This window comes from Taudactylus pleione, unplaced genomic scaffold (genome assembly GCF_031769625.1).
Source record: "Taudactylus pleione unplaced genomic scaffold, aTauple2 ptg001031l, whole genome shotgun sequence".
Lineage (NCBI taxonomy): Eukaryota > Metazoa > Chordata > Amphibia > Anura > Myobatrachidae > Taudactylus > Taudactylus pleione.
Window position 1 is genome coordinate 1,148,985 of NW_028285432.1, and position 18,175 is coordinate 1,167,159.

The 18,175-nt window shown below is 42.2% G+C and overlaps 1 protein-coding gene across 1 annotated transcript in view; it reads right to left on the reverse strand.

Moving 5' to 3' along the window:
• Positions 1 to 1,589: 1,589 nt before the first annotated feature.
• Positions 1,590 to 18,175, reverse strand: part of WNT4 (Wnt family member 4) — a 98,516-nt gene continuing 81,930 nt past the window's right edge. The window contains exons 3-5 of the mRNA XM_088461242.1: positions 14,315 to 14,446; positions 10,174 to 10,316; positions 1,590 to 7,103 (exon numbers count right to left, since the gene is read on the reverse strand). Coding sequence (XP_088317368.1) covers positions 6,636 to 7,103; positions 10,174 to 10,316; positions 14,315 to 14,446 — 743 coding nt within the window. The 3' untranslated portion in view covers positions 1,590 to 6,635. The remainder of the gene's footprint in view (positions 7,104 to 10,173; positions 10,317 to 14,314; positions 14,447 to 18,175) is intronic.

Here is an 18,175-nt window from a genome sequence, read left to right on the forward strand (position 1 = left end):
CAGAATACATGAGCAAAAGTGATATTGCTCATGGTGCACAGCTTATTACTGCAGTTACTGCCCCGAGCAACTTTCACTGGAGTGGAAACACCTATGGGAAGCTTCCTTCTCAACTATGCTCCTACTTAGCAAATATGCATTGCACCTACAGTATATTAATGTGAGTACTACTAACCATGTCATGTTCTATCTACCACCATTATTATTTCAGGTCTCCTAATATTTATTAATAGCCCTTTCAAATAACACTTTGTGGTCATGCCTGGGAACACATCAAAGCAAAGCAGTTACTTTTTTTAATCTCATACCTTACAAATGAAGTTTAGGACATTACCTCAGATGTGTCACTATTAAGTCCATTGAAGCACAATGAATGAATGAGGAGAGAAGGAGGGAGGGGATCATAGAGGGCAAAGGGAGAGGAAAGTGCCGATTAGAGAGGAAAGGTGACAGAAGCCAATAAGAAAGGGGAGGGGAAGTGCAATGCCAATCAGAGTGGGGCAGTGACAGAAGCATAAAGAAAAGGAGATGGGTAATGACAGAAGCCAATAAGAAAGGAGTGGGGAGGGGCAATGCCAATCAGAGAGGGGCAGTGACAGAAGCCAATAAGAAAGGAAAGGGGAGGGGCAAAGAGCAGATCATAAAGGGGTGGTGACAGAAGCCAATAAGAAAAGGAGAGGAGAGAGGTAGTGACAGAAGCCAATAAGAAAGGAGAGGGGAGGGGCAAAGAGTCGATCAGAGAGGGGTGGTGACAGAAGCCAATAAGAAAGGAGTGGACAGGGGCAATGAGCCAATCACAGGGTAGAAAGGGGAGGGAATTAAAGAGGTGAGAAGTGAATGTAATCTGACAGGAAAGTGGAGGTGACAGAAGATGATCACAGAGGAGGGAGGGCAGGAGGGGAGGCAATCTGGGCAGCTTGAGGGAGCATGAAATGTAAAAATAGATCTCAGATCCATAATTTATTTTGAATATAGAGCAAACAAACCGAGATAAAACTAACAGGCAGCCAACATACTGTGCAGCGCCCCATGAATTCCGGAACCCTGGATGGCGCCCTCTGTCCATTTTGGCGCCCAGAGCTCATGCTCCACCGGAACCACCCTCACTAAATCCCTGTGCATGTGCATTCACATTCTCCCTGTATTTTTTTGCAAAAAATACCGAGAGCTGTACAGAGAGGATTCGCAGGGACAGAGCTTTCTCACAAGCTGCAAATTTTAGTACATCCAAGTGATATTTCCTAAATTAGCAATGCGAATTTAGCAAAAATATAAGACCACAACCGTATTTTAAATGCAGATTGTGGTAAATATGCCCCTATGTCCCCATACTGTACTTTTTCAGAACAAATTATATTTGTCATTGTGGGGCCTCTTTAAGCATTAGGAAAAAATATTGCTTACGGATGCAAATTGCACCTGGAAATCCATTTTTATAAATTGCAAGCAGTGAATATACTGTACTGCAAGTAGCACACAAATACCACAAAGCTTTATTTTTAAACTGCAATTTTGAATTGAGCTAGGACACTTTCCTGTCCCATATTTGAATCTTTGGCACATTTTAAATCCCCCCCCCCCTACACCTCCATAGGATTGTTTTGCCAATGCTAAAATTGCATTTATTCCTAATTCAAAACATGGCCTTGTATGTACATTCATTCTGCAGCTTTGTACAAGTTGTTGTATTCTGGTTACAAACATGTCACACTAAGTAACAGGCTGAGGTGCCCTTTAATAAGGTTACAGACAGGAAGTCCGACATGCCTAGGTAAAAACATCTCCACTTGTGATCACAGCTTTACTTAAAATTTATTCAGTTTCAATAAACTCCTGAAATGTATGAATATATATTTCTGATTGCTGTTAGTAATCCCATATTAACCAACTTGTATTTTAGGTTTTAGTTGTTCTTTAAGAAATCAGCTAAATCTAATAAAATTCTATAAAAACAGTTATCTTTTATTTTACATTTTACGAGATGCTAAAAAACATTAATCTTGAAAAAAAAAGACTTAAAAGGGGGGCAATATAATTGTCACATTATGACAATACTCAAAAATCTCATTATTTTATCTAATTTCCTGGTACAGTATATGCATAAAAAAGGAAAAAATGGGTTTAAATATGCAATCAAGCATTCATGACATAAACATCTTTAGAACCAATGATGATCTGTTTTCAGTATGTCACCCGGTAGTTTGTGGGACACGCCCAACAAAAACTTTGCACCTGATGGGCGTGTCCAGTACTACATACCTTCAAAAAGAAACATGAACTCGTAAAGAAACCTAAGCCATGTTTTCCAAATTTCCAGTGTTCCATCTGTCTCTGCAGCCTTCCAACACTTCATTGCTTCACTGCAGAAATTTTAACAGTCAACAAATTTTGCAGGCAAAGTATTTGACAACACGGAACACTGGCAATTGGTCAATATTTTATTTTAAAACCATTTTCCCACTAACCTATACACACAGCTATCAGGAACATTCAACTCACCTCTCTAATCATTTTTAAGCTTACAATTTATGCATTTGAGCATTCAACAGAATTTGTAGTCTCTGTGGTCATATAAATCAGTATTACTAACCCAAATATGCACTGCAGAAGAAATAAACTATTTTCTGTTAATGGGCAAATGGGACCTTTATAATAAGATGAGTGTATAAATGTTGTATGTTGTATGCAGACAGGATGAAACCAGAACAAATTGTTAAACATAAATCAAATATAACCCAGTGATTCCTTAAACATGCTTGTGATACTAGAGTATCGTGTTTCTTGTGCTGCAGAAGCAAAGCTTACTTAATCCTTATATTGGAGAGTCGTGTATGTTATTAAACAGTCCAAAGTCTATCATGTCTGACTGCTTATCCGGATGTAAAAGTAAAAAAAAATAATGCCTGAATCATAAATATATTAGGGAGGCTGAAAACCATTACAGTAACTGTAATTCTTATTATTACAGCAGAAATAAACCTTTCCAACAAGACAAATATATATTAGTATTAACCTGTGGAATATTGCCCACTGAGATTCCATTTTAGCAGCTTCTTCAGTCTCTTGTAGGAAAGCTGTTATACTTGTTCCCATCTAAAAGGAGAAGTCTTCTGCAGATATAAGTAATTCATTGAAATTAAGCCATACCTCCAAACATTCCAATTTTTAAGAATTATGGAGCTAGGCTGCCCAAAAACAGTCCCCTAAAATCCACACAGACCTGCCTAAATCATGTTGGGAGGAACGATTAAGCAAGGGAGGGAATGGGTGGTTTAATCTCAGTAATATTTTTTTACAACCCAATTCTATCCAAAAATGTGTTGTTTATTTTTACTATACTATCTGTGATGTGTAGTTGTGCAGTGCTTTTGTCATGGGTTTAGTTTTTACTGTGATATCAAGTCAAGGTTGATACAAAAGATATTTTGCACTCACTGATGACAAATAATTTGCACTGAAAATTATTATCAAATATGTACGGTTCCTCAGTGACACCAGTGAAGCATCATCTATCTCTTTCCAGTCTTTTGTGTAACAGGAGAGCTTTACAAAGTTGTATAATTAGCACATGTTCAGTAAGTACCTCTCCTGGCAAATTTAAAATATTATATTACAGTAGTTATTTCATAAACATGTACATTTAAAATTACAATAACTTTCTTTTGCTCCAAGTAAATGTTTTACTACATTTATGTGTACATTGTCTCCTTATGAGTTTTCTTTATGATGGTCATTTATTTTGTTGTTGTTATTATTACACTTCAATTATATAGGGTCAACACATTACTCACTTTCACACAGTGGTGTCATGAGGGGGGTGCGGGCTGCACCCGGGTGTCACCCTTGGAGGTGGTGACACCAACATGCCGGCTCGTCTGCAGTGACAGGAGCCGGGTGCTGCAGTGTGACATTCTCCTGCAGCACCCGCCTCCTGTCATAGAAGGGGAGCTGACTATGCTGACAGCCCAGTCTCTGGGGGCAGTCCAGCATCTCCGGTGATGCCGGGTTGCCCCCGGAGTGATGTTATTGGGATCCCCGTGAGGCCAAGCCCTCTTTATTTAGGGCACGCAAACTTTTTTGGCCAGGCACGCGGGGGGTATCCAGAGTACGCACCAGGTGTCACCCAGTGATGCCTTTCACACCGGGCAGTTATGATAGAGTGGCACACGCATAGGAGTGAGGGGGTATTGTGACGAAGTGCATAGTCTATTAATTTAAGACCATATGGGCTCTATTTATCAACATTATTTTTACTAAAATAATGTGAAAAAGGGTGTTTTCACACTCGTTTCACATTATTTTAGTATCACCTATAGTTATTACAGGGCAATTGGAGTAGAATTCGTAAAATTCTACTCCAACCCCTAAGTATCACTTATTTTTAGTAAAGCAGATCGCATTTCCCATAACTGTAATGGGAAATGTGATCCGATCAGAGTTACTAAAAATAAAATGTGAAAAAATACCGGGGAAAGCCCTGTGATAATAACGCCACCTGGAGGTGGCGTTATCCAGGGTCTCCCCCGGTTACCGGACTCCTGCCCTGCTCTAATGGGGAGAGCAGAGCTGGGAGTCGGTCCCTGTAATCAGCTGTGTGGTCTAAACAGACCGCAAGCTGATTACTGTAAAAAAAAAAAGAAAAAAAAAATAGTAACAATTTTTTTTACTTACCTGACTCCAGGGACCGGTGATTGGGCCTACGGTGATGACTCCCCTCCGGTCAGCTGGTCTCCCACAGTGCACTGCTGCCCGGTCATCAGGTGATCGGGCAGCAGTGCAGTATGGGAGATCACCTGACCGGAGTAATGGAGAATATCACCGGAGGCCTGCAGAATGCAGGTAAGTGTAAGTAAGGGAGAGGGGGGTTGCGGGGAGGGGAGGGGGGGTCGCGGGGAGGGGGGGCTCCACGATCGTGGGGGCGGGGCTTAGCGCCGGAGGGGGGTAGCAGCGGCGACCGGTCGGCGCATGCGCGGGCAGTTAATCACGGTACTTTTTTGCGAAAATACCGTGATAAGGCTCCGAAGGGGATTAGCAGGGACAAAGCTTTATCGCAAGGTCTGTCCCTGCAAGGGATTTGTAGTAAATCCCTGTGATATTGCCTGAATTCGCAATGCGAATTCACTCAGTAATATCACACTACAATCTGCATTACCAATGCATGTAGTAAATAGAGCCCTATAACACATGAATCATGTGTACACATCTGTATGCAGAGGGCTTGGCATGTGTAGATCCTACTCTCTACTGAAAATCTGCACTGACACCTCATCCAACAAGGATATAAACTCTGCCTGTTTGTGTTCTGGGGCCATTCATAAAGGAAAAGTCTCTAATCTGCCCATTCAACTCCCCTTTTTGCTTTTTTGGTGGATTGTGCTACGTCTATTAGGTAAGTGTTCAGACCACTCTGATCCATCTGCAGGTCTGCCTGCCAGATGCATTTTCATATGTAAAATTATTAAATAGATTATAAAAATATGCATGCAAAATATATTATTTATTTTCTCCTTCATTCCCCATTATTTTGATATATGTATTTAATATTTTATAATACACTAGACGTTGGGGAATCGAGGCAGTGGCAACTATTTTATAGGAATGCAGTTCTTTGTTGCTTGTTTGCAATAAGTGTGTTTTATTAAGTGATTCTTCAAAACATAGTTGTTTGCTTTGGTATATTTTTCATTGATATGTGTTTAATGAGATACCAATACTGCCCAATTAACAGAAAATTGTTTAAGTATTTTTCCTTATTTTGGACCCAGGGAGTTACTGTAAAAAAGTAGAAAAGTATAAACAAAATACAACCCCCCCCCCCCATAAAACTATAAAGCATATTCTACTTGTTCCAGCATTTTAACATAAATGCCAAGGCAGTAGTTATGCTTCATTCATTCATTCATTCATTCTTGTACTATATAACCCAACATAATTCAGCAGGAAACACACTGAAAAGGAAAAATAACAATTCTATGCAAGGACCAGCATACATGTCTGTCCATCATCTGTCCCCAAGGAATGAGAAAATATACTAAAATCTTTGTATTGATCTCATAGTTTGCTTAATAATCTTTCTTGTACAGAAATATTTGTAATACAAAACATGAATATATATTTATATACATTGATATAGATATAAAATACCTATGCTAACATTTTTGTTTCCATTTAAAAATATAATGAAGGTTCATTAGTTATTTTGGTCATTTGGTGGAAGTTAGTTAAATGTCACTGGAATAACAAGGTGGATAGTGGTCATCCTATATAAGTTTCTCGTATTCTCTATATCTTTATCTTTTTTTCATTTTGCAGATTGTTGTAGTTAACGTTCCTTCAGCAGTTTTTGTGGGTCATGTCTTGTCCTCCAGCCTTGTAGAAGCAGCAACAAAAATTAATTTCCACCACCTGTAGATGGGTAGCACGGACTCACAACCTCGTTGTTTGTCAGAAATAAATATAAAAAGAATACAAATATACATCAATGATAATTTGGGACTTTAAATATTCTTTTAAAAAAAATCTATTGTCCCTTATCTTTTTTTGCAGTTTCTAGAGCTACACTTGTCGTGGTGGAAGGAATGACATTGGTGGTGTGGAGAGATCCAAATTGTCCATTCTGTTTAAATAGGTTTAGATCACCGACATGTGTGCATTTCTACCACTTTGTGGCACTGTTTACATTTGACAAAGCAGCACCAGTGGAATTTACAACTGCACCTTTCTATTATTTCAACTTCTTCCGTGTGAAACCCTCGGCCACAGCACATTAACTCACATCCATCGATAGCCTTGGAAGTCTTGTTACACTGTCGGCCAGTAGTTCCTAAAACTCCATTCTTTAAGTCATGGTCACAAAAATCCGGACTGGAGTCAAGATATACTAGGTCTTCATCTGTGTGTGGCTTGAATTGAGAGTTTTTAGGAACCAAAACTTTGGTTGTACCAATCTTTTTCTGCTCTACTTCGGTAGCTCCATCAAACTTTTCCTTCAAAACGTTTCCAACTTTTCGAAATGGAGGCATGGCCTTCCAGCAAGTCCTCACCTCACAGGAGCCAGAGACACCGTGGCACTTACATTCCACTCGCATGTTGTTGAGGATGGCCTGACAACAAAAGGGAGAATATTCATTGACCAGTTCATCTTATTAATTTTGCAGACAGAACAGGAAATATGTGTGCAGGAAGAGTGTCCAGAGACTTACGCTATGTTATATCCCTCCCAAGAGTGCAGTTCACAACCATAGAAAATGGTGTGCAGGTACCAGCAAACAAGGTATTGTAACCCTTGACATCAGATTATGTTGTTTTTTGAGTATAGTTACGAAATGAAAGAAACTATCTGATTGGTCTCTATGTATGGAAACTGGAAGTGGTCATGGAAAAGCTGCAAAAACTTAGACTAATGTAAATATATTTAGCAAAAAAATAAAAACATTCTATTACTTGCATATTTAATTTTAGCTCAAACCATCTATTCCCTGTTATGTCATTTAAATACATCCCAACTAAGGAATTAATGAATGTTTTAGAATTTGTAATGGCTATTTATATATTATGACTAGTATTTTGGACCCGTCACACTTTTGGTCGCTAGTTATCTGACCTGAGTTGGAAGTTTTTTCCCCCATCTCTCAAGCCCCCCACCGTCTCCCTCTCTTATTTCTGTCCTCCACACTCCCCTTCTTCCTGTCTCTAGTTTCTGTCCTCCTTACCCCTCCCATTTCCCTATATCTCATTGCTGCTCCCCTTACTTCCCCTATCTGTATCTCATCCCTATGCCCCTACCTTCCATTCTCCCCATTCCTTATCACTGCCTCCCATCACTCTCCCTTCCCCCGTCTCCCTATCTCTCATTTGTCTCCTTCACCCTCCTGTCTCTCATCTATGTCCCTCTCAATTCCCTCTCTGTCTCTCATGTCTGTCCCCCTCTCACCCCTATTGTTTCATCTCTCATCTCTATCCTGCTCACCCCTTGTCTCTCTTTCTCATCACTGTCCCTCTTACCCTCTGTCTCTCTCTCTTATCTTTGTCCCCGTCAATCCCTCACCCATCTTTCTCTTTCTTATCTCAGTCCCTTATATGGCCGTCTCTCTTTCATCTTTGTCCTCAATTACCCTAGGGGCATGGAGAAGGGCGACAGCTGGCACAGAGGGGCCTTTGTTAAGGCAGCACTGGCCCCTCCTGTCTGTGCCTGCAGCCGAATCCCCCATTGCTGGCTGCAGGTGCTACTGGAGGAAACATTCCTATAGGAACAGCACTGGGGGAAGAAGACAAAAGAGAGTATCCATAAACCATCCATGGTTAACAACTATCGATGGTTTGCCACCAATGGTTGATGGTTTTGCCTTCGATGGCAGAGATCTAATGATTCTCTACCATCAATGACAAAAAAAGCTGCAATTTTTTTCACTCTGATGCAGGAGCATGAAAATATAGCTCCAACCCGGTGCTCATTCAGTTCTGCCCCCTTCTATGATTGCCCTTCCAGTTATCCCCACCCCATTCAGTTCCACCACCTACCCTGATTGGGCCAGTTCTCACAGTAGGATTGCCCATCTATAGGTTCGTGACGGTGGCTTCATGCCATCGATGGTGACCACTTTTATGGCCATCTCTATAAGTGAGACTGTGGCTGGAAGTCTGCCAGCCAGTGAGAGCTGTCAGTGGAGTGAGGTTAGTGGAGGCTGGTGTCGGACTGGGGCATGAAGGGCACACCAGGGGAAGGCAGTTGTAGGGCCCCATGTTTAAAGGTTGTGGTCAGCCACCACAGAAGCTTGGCTAACCATTATAGAGGACATAACCTGCAGACAACATTGATACTACAGTGCATGGTCTGTTCATCCATGTTCCTGCTCTACCAGGTAACTGACCTTGTAATAGAGTAACAATAAATAATTTGAGTGCATTGTCTGAAAGCTGACATTAAAAAAGGAGGTGGGGTCCTTAGGTAGTGGGACCCTTGGGGATTTCACCTGTACCCCTGTGGGTCAGTCTGACCCTGGGTGGGGGGAGGCCTCCATGCCTCTAGACCCAGACTGAGATTATTTAATAGATATATCATACTTGTCTGCCCTCCTGTAATGATCATGAGACTACTGAATCGCCCCACTCCCCGCTACACAATGGAATAAATTGTGCACCTGTGCATTCGGGAGCCGTGCTAAATTGCGCCACCTTACCACCTGCAATTCTCACTTTGGGTGAGATGCATCAAGCCCAAAATGCGGTCAAAAATGTTTTCGGAGGTTTGACCACAATCTCCATATGCATCAAGCTCCAGACAGCGAAACTTTCTGGAACTTGTACCCCATAAGCAACATGCCTAATAGAATCCTATGGGCTTCTCTATGCTGCATTCCGTCAGCCAGCACATGCGCAAGCTGTGGGGGACACTGGGATCCCACACAGTGTCCCCCACGGCTTGCGCATACACTGGCCAACAGTTGCTCATACGCAGAAGGACTCCCGGAAGTCCTCACACCACAAAAGACAGCTCTTATCGGAAGAGCTGTCCTTTGCGATTTTAATCACAATTGTACATGAATACGGCATTAGTAAATGCTGCTATGCATGCAGTGTATCCCATTCAACATGTGATGCTTGATGCATCCCGCCCTTTGACTAAATATGTTATATATGTAATGCTGGGTACACACTAGACAGTATGTCTTCCGATCCCACGGGTCGGAGCGTCATATTGTGCAAATTGTCTAGTGTGCTCTTGCGGATCGTTAGCAACATCGCCCGTCGGCCCTACTGCAGGTCCAATAGGGGACGCCTCTAACGTCCCCCCATTGGACCCAGCATCGGCAAGAGTGTATGCACATGCCACATGCCTGGTCCCGAAGTCTGAAATGTCACGCTGGGTACACATCATCTAATGTGTACACAGCTTTAGTTCTTTTGTAAATGAGAATCCTAGATGCCTGGCACTAGCAGAGGCTCACGGAACCAGGCGCGCTGGGGAGGGAATTTTTTGCGCAACTGCAGCAAAGATGTGTAAGGATATATCTGCAGCCATGCATTACATACATTGCAGGCTCTTACACAAATTGAGGATAGGGATACCAGTCAGTTTTGATACAGATCCATAGAGCAATACTTTATATGTCCTAAAACTTAAAGTAATCAGAAAAGAAAACTTATGTAGTTAATAACAAGATAGCCCTTTACCTTGCGTCCTGCCTCATTATTGTGGAGATTCATGAGAGCACGACTAGACGATGCCCCTTTGCTTCTTTCTCTTACATCTACAAATGACTGCGAGAAGGCTACGCCGTATGCAATATTATCCGAACAGCCAGACCACTGGAACCCTAGGGTGATGGAAAGAATAGTTTATCCTTTGTAGAACAAATACTACTTTCCCTCAGTGTTACATATCTCTTTAAATTGTATTTTACAAAGATCGTATGTTATTGCTGGTTCTTGCAATCCCTGCATTATAAAGGTTTTGATAATAAATTTCCTCTTACTTTAAAACAACAATAATTATCTGAGTCATTTATTTTTCTACAATTTATTAACCAAATTACCCCTAGGTTGTTATGGTCAGGAAGCTGTATAATAACAATCAAATGAGCAGCTAGGTGTGAAATTAAAGACACAGGTATTGGTAACTAGTGTCAGACTGGGGCAAGCGAGTGTCCTACAAAATTCCATTTGACAGATTCTTTTAAAGAACAACGATTATCAAGTTATAATGGTTTAATCTGTAATGCAAAGAGAAGATTTAAAATATATAAGAGTTGATCACCCACCGATCCTGGTTACTATATAGGACTTTTTTAGTCCCTTTACATTTTGATGTTTTTAATAATGACATTTGTCTCCTATTTGCATGCTAAGGGTCGTATTCAATTGCTGGCGAAAAGCCGTTCTCGGCGAAAAGTTTTCGCAGATGACGTCATTTCGCCTGTCGGAATCTTTCCGTCGTATTCAATTGCAAAGACTTTTCGGCGATGCAAAAAGTCTGCGCCTTGTAACCAGCGAAAAGAAAAGATCTGCCTGTGAATGGAGGCGGAAAAAAGTGCAGAATTGGGGGTTTGGGGTGCAAAGTTGCGGGAACACACATGCAGCCTTGGAACAGTCCCCCTAAGGTAAACTGCGTCAAAAAAAGTAAAAAAAAATACTTTACAACACCCCAAAAAAGTAATTTAATTTTGGGGGCGAAAAAAAACAAAGTTGGGGGACAAGATTAAAAACTATCGAAATCAACTCCAGGGGTCCCCCAAGTATGCCCTTGTTTTTCTTAGATTGCAGGTGCATGCTGAAAGTGCGTTTTTTAAGTTTTTTTAAAAACGCACTTCAGCGAATATTAACCATGCTTGCACCCATTTTCATGTACCCCAAATTTGCTGGGACTACTTATATTTACCAAAAAAAACCAGCAAAATGCTATTCTTCACCACTTGTGCAAAGACGCAAAATAGCACCAATTGAGACCATTTAAGCACCCTAAATACCTTCAGCAGGGCTATTCGGGGGAATCCATAGTGATTCCCCATGTCCGTGCATCTTTTGGGGGGTATCAGGGTGATGCCCTGGGGTGGCTCAGCTGGGCCTGTTTGGGGGTATCCTGTGATCTGGATTGCAACCCCAGTATATTAGGGATCTACCCTCAGAGGTTACCTGGGTACTTTTTCTTCTTGTGTTTGCAACAATAGTCTCCACAGGTAGCACCTCCCATTATATCCATATTCAGAGTGTGCGGTCTAGGGCCCCATTTTCTATATGATTTTCCCAAACCTGACAGGACTTTTCGCCGATTTGAGTTCTGCTTTTTTGCGTCCTTTGGAATTGAATAGGGCGAATCGTGGTGACGACCGCAAAGCTTTTCCGGAGGCAAAACAAGCGATGACGGTGAAAACTTTTTGCCGGCAATTGAATACGGCCTTAAGTTGTCTACCAAGTCTGAGCAGGAGCATTTAGTTGGTCGGAATTCAGTACATTTTCTGTTTGAATGTTACGGTTCTATTTGAAATACATTATACATCATATCTTCTTCTATACCATTGTTTTAATACTTGTGCCTACCGCTTATCCCTGTTGCAAATCATTTTATATTCAAAGGCTATGGTTATAATTGATATGTTATACACCGCATCTTTTACTGCGCCATTGCTTCAATACTCGTGCCTATCGCTAATCCCACTATACTAGAGCATGAATTTTAAATTTTTATTTGCTACAATATGGTTCAATTCTTCTGTTGTCCCCATTGCTGCCATAACTTCCTTTATACATTTTCTATGCTCCAATATAAAAAAATTTAAATACAATATAAATTAACTAATTGTTTGCACTGACAATCCTCCAACCCATGCAAAGTATTTCAATTACCCATGAGGCAAGTCAATACTTTATATTTATATAGTATTCTAAAATGTGAAATGCCCTAAATGTTTCTTCTATATTCCAGTATAATGCAATTTAAAGAATTAAATTAGGAATGTCCACGTTCAGAAGTTCTATTACCATCCTTCCCCTGAGTATGGATCACTGTGGTCATTTTATCAGGACCAGCCTCTCGCCCAGAATGGTTGGTAGAACATGCTCCCCGGGAACTGTATTGGATCCTGCTAAAGGCAAAATTCCAAAAGGAGAACCCCCCTCACACTGCTAATTAGGCAGATGTGGAATGATGGTCAAAACACTTTTTAAAGTGGACGTTTCCTATCTGAGGGGAATGTAACCCTCAGGACCATTTCAATATTTATAGAGATTGATGGGGAATTTGTGGGGAATACCTGGCCATGAAGGCATCATAGTAATGTTTATTATGTGCTTACATCTTACCTGGTGATAGCCTCTTCAACCAGGGGTCCCCAGCCAATCACTATAAATATTGCATTGTAGCTGGAGGACTGTATACCAATTACACAGATATTCAATTATACCAGTTCAGATCAAACATAGGGGATAGATACTCTAGCATGCTGGGACAAATTTTTTAAACATTAACATAAAAATATCAGACATATTCAATCACTAATGATGGGTTTGGTTTCTCCTTTACTTTTATGGTAAAATAATTTTCCTTGGCTGAACCACTTCAATGGCTAATTTTTTTATCCCAAAACTGCGCGAACATTTATTTTTTTTTAAAATCTATTCAAATTTCAAATGTATATTTAAAAATGTATTTAAAAATATTCTTGGGGGGTGTCTTGCACACCCCGTCTCCATAGGCCCCCATTGTAATAGTACCTCCCAAGCCTGAGTGTTACATATAGATCCTCAATGGGGCATTTTTCCACACCCTAATGGTAATAGATCCCCAGTGGCAGAACCGGTATGCAATCGGGAAGCCGGCGGACGTAAGCCCGACAGCTGGATTCCTGACTGCTTTATCCCGGCGAGGGTTAAATGACAGGCGTCTAATTCTAGACGCCTGTCATTTTACCGACGCCAGGAGACCCGCGCCCAGCATCCCGATCAAAGTGATGCCGGGCGCCGCTGCGGACAGCTGCGTGGGGGGGAGGGTTAGGTTTAGGGCTCCCAGGGGGGGGCTTAGGGTTAGGCATCCCCCCGGGAGGTTAGGGTTAGGCTAGGGGGAGGGAAGGTTAAGGTTAGGCACTCCTGGGGGGACTTAGGGTTAGGCACCCCCCCGGGGGACTTAGGTTTAGGCGGCGGGGAAGGGGGGTTAGGTTTTGGCACTTAGAGGGGGGATTAGGGTTAGGCACTGGGGGGGAAGGTTAGGGTTAGGCACCCCTAAGGAGGGTTAGGGTTAGGGGGGTTAGGTTAGTTCATACTTACCTGGGGACGATCAGGATTCTCAGCCATGTCGGCCTGCCGCTGTCGGGATTTGAAGTCCGGCGGTAATTCGTATGTATTCTGGCTGAAACAACCCCCCACCACTACCCACCCAGTTAGTCACCCCCCCATTAATAATTTTTGTATGGAGCAATACTATCCCCCCAATTGAGTTACCCCCACCCCCCCATTCCTCATACTATCCTGCAGAGCTCAGTGGAGGGTGGTTCAGCAGATAATGCAGCAAACGCGCCAGGTAAATGGTTAAACCATACTTGCCTACATTTTTTATCTCTCCCCAGCAGGTCAAGTGCAAGGGTATGTGTGAACATTTCGCGGGCCATGATAAGCTGAGAATCGTGTCACTAGTCACTACACCCCACACATTTCACTATGGAAGTGGGCAAGAAGCTGGAAGGTGCCTTGCTCTTCCAGGAGTCCGGGAGGATTCCCCAAAATATGTGAGTGTCCCAGATGTTACGGGAGAGAGTAGGCAAGTATGGTACAGACAGGAAAATGTACACCTATGTGATTACATACTGTAATTATTTGCTTTTACCTTGGGGGCTGACCCCGTGCACGGTCCTATCACAGCCACATTTTTCTAGGTCTCCGCTACTACATGCCCGGGTCACTGCAAAGGCTACTCCTGCTGAAGATATTGCATACACAAAAGCTGCCTCTCTGGTGCCTGGAACAGAAAAATGATAGGTTAGGAAACTCACTAGCTCTTTATTAATTACTATCTACTTAGCAGAGTTTGAAGATAACCGTATTTGTAAGCATTGTGTAAATGTAATTTTAGACATAATGGGACAAAAAAGCACTGCATGTCTGACTCTAAGAACACCAAATCCAATTCTGATTGGGATTATGATAGCTGTCCTAACTGGCACTATCTGGGCTCATATGAACTGATTGCCTAAGTGCTGACCATCCAGATTTGTCAATCACTGGATCTGTCCATCTATGAGTAACTTAAAGGTCTTTGTTCACCCTCAGACAAGATTAATACTTTCTGGCACCTTTATCTGTTATTCAGCTTTGTGTTTATAGAATCAGAACAACTGATTTTGATGCTGCCCTGTGATGAGACAAAGTTCTGCTTTGTACTTTGTACTGGTCCAACTGTACTTGGAGAGTATTTATGTCATCATGTCCAAGGGCAACTTAATTAAACACCTCTGCACTGTCTATATATTTATTTCTGTGAAAAGCAAAGGAAAAACAAGGTATAGAAAATTGCATTAGGACTTGTGTAAGCTACTATATCAAGGGCATCTAAAGGTGGTAAATCTCTTTAAATATCATCCATATACTGCAATGAAATAATGCCATAAATGGACAGAGTATCGAAATAAGCAATTACTGTGCCACTGCTGAAGGAAAAAAAATGAACACACTAATGTACATTGCAGTATATGAAACATAGTGACTGCTCTAGCAGAAAACCCTGGAGACTCACAATTTACAGGGAGACCTCTTGGACTCTCAAGGGAGCAGCCAATTATCCAGGGAGCTGGGGCAGAACTATGGGAGACAATGGAGGCATCTGCCGCCGGGCTCCAGCTCTGAAGGGGCACCTCCTCCATTGTCCACAACATATTCATCCCACTTAGGGCTGTAACTATGTACCCGGAGTGCACCATCATTGCCCTCCAATACATGGCACCTCATCCCGGAACATGAGAAGTCACCATACACTAGTGGTGAGCTCCATGGCAGACCATCAGCTGCTTTCTTTGTCTATCAATAGCCTGTCTGCATGTGAATTGCCAGATTACAGTGGGGGGGGGAAGAGGGGGGACGGGGCACCAAATTATAACTTGCCTCCAGGCATCTGGAATGAATTTACACCACTGCCAGGGAGTGACTACCTTCTGCAAGATAGGTGGTGCTATGAGTAAACCGCATTGTCAAGCCAGACCCAGTAAACATTTTGTGTCAGGAGCGTGATGATATGATGGTATCATAATGTCTTGCCAGGTGTACTATGCTGGTCAGGGCTTGATAACGCGAGTGACCCACACACCGTTGCTGCAAACCCCACAGTTAAAACCACTCACCTCCTCTTTTCTACTTAACCTTTAGATCTTGAAGAAGCAAGGCAGGAAGAGTAGGTACACATAATTACAATTTACTGGAACTTATTTTAAAAATATTATACAAAAATATGCTTAAATGATAACACAAGGTGCAGCCTTGCTCCCCTGCAATTCTGCTACCCTAGACCTATGCTTATGTTGACTTTCCACAAATACAGGTGACACAGGGTGACAACGGTTGCCTAGAGATGGTTTACAAAGGACACCTGAGTTTATGTAGAAGAGTCACAGAGGATTCCGAGTGCTGGGCGCAAACCCATACTTGTATGCTCTCCTGAAATATCGGGTGAGACTCACACATTTTTCCCAGGACAGTAGACCAGGCTCCCAGATCCTGCCCACTTCCTGAGTTAGGTGGGCAGATCAGCAGCTTGATGACACGATTTGAGGTGAATCAAGTCATTGTGGACACTCCCGCTGCTGCTCAATGTTACAATCACGACATTGAGTAGAGGGAGGCAAGGCCACGATGAGTGCCACACATCTTCCAGCTGAACTTTTATCCACACCAATCTCACTGACGGCAAGTAGTAAATCTAACCTCAGCAGCAGCCATGGTGTTACGGTTGTCCAATCTCTTAGAAGCTGAAGCTGGACACATATGCGCTCAAAAATAACCTCTAAAAAGATGCAAATGTAAATAGTGTAGTTGCGCCTATATTGTTGAAGGCATCTCAAAATGCATCGAGCTCTCTACCAGTAGCATATGCGGCAGGTTTACACCCTGCATTCATAGAACCAGATACACGTACACCCAACCAGACCATATGCATAAGAAAAGTTTATTTAATGCATAGGTTTAATTTGAATAAAAATCCTTCTATAATACAGCCGTACTTCTAATCGTCTACTACTGAAAGCGAAGAAAAATATTGCACAAAATCATATAATATAGGAATGATCAATGAAGAAAGCATCAGCGAAAGAGGAGAACTTGCAATCAGCCAATCAGAAGCAGCTAGATAGCGCTGGTGACTATCAATGTCATCATTGGCGTGTATGTATTTAATTTTCACCAGCAGAACGGCATCCACAATTGACATGGCTACTGACACTCATATGTGTGACTCGGTGTGGGTCGTCCACGGTTCTCAATTACACACACACCTTCACTGTATCGGCCTGCGTAGACTGCCCCTTCCCGACCCTGTACGCCTAAGTTTCATATGTGCATATGGATGCCTTTTTTTCTGTAGGCAGGCATGGTAAAAACTTGCATCCTTAATACTAAGCAAATGGGCATACAGATGTGTCCACATACACCTATTCTCAAATCGCGTCAAATACTCCCATTTGGTGCACCCTAGCAAATCCGACTAAGCTGCACCATGCGTCTTTTTTTCTCAATAAATTTGTGTCTTTTTGCACTGCTAATGCAACAAAAGCACATGGCATGCATACCCTATACACTGCCGGAGTATTTGCATGCTAGAACTGTGCAAAAAATACGTTAATCTGAAGAACTAGAGACCGACATGACGAGTCGCACCATGAATCCCGCATACAGCATCATGCAAAATTACACTGCCACCATTGCGAGAAATCTCCAGTGCAAAAAGACGCTAAAAAGCGAAAGAACTAACCTAGCTAAATTGCGTCAAGCGCCTCGCGCCATATAACGCAAAAATACTAGGTGTATGAGCACACATCTGTAAGCTCAGTTAAACATCAGAAATTTTATGAACAGCATAAAAAAGTAAAAAAAAGCTAGATAGAAGTTGCTAAAAATGTTCAAATGTCTAATAGTCACAGTACAGCGTCCTGTGCCACAGAACATCTTAGCAGCTGTCCCAGTTTACCCTTGTAGCATTCTTCTCCAAATATTTATTATAGCTAGTTCAGAGAAAAGCTTTCACTATAACTCAGGATTCTTGCTGTTTAATCTATCATTGTGTCCTGCAATTGCATATGCATCCTGAGCCATAGTTGTACAATTCACTTGTATATTGCCACAATAAAAAAAATCAATTTATCAAACGAGCAGATGAGATGGCATGCGGTCAGAATGCCAACCACTGGGATTTCGGCAGTCAAAATACTGACGCAGGAAAACCGACACTTGTCAGAATACCAGCGCCGGCATCCCGACCACTGAAATACCGAAGGTGAGTACTGGGGTTACCGGCACTGGCATCCAGACTGCCGGAATCCCGAAGGTAAGTACTGGGGTTAGGGCAGGGCTCGACAAAACCCAGGGGCCAGGTCGCCATGGCGACCAGATTTGGCTACCTGGCGAACAGATTTGTAGCAACCCCCAGCCGCCTCTGCTCCTGCCACTAGTGTAGTGCAGACCGCGAGCGCAGTCTACATTACAC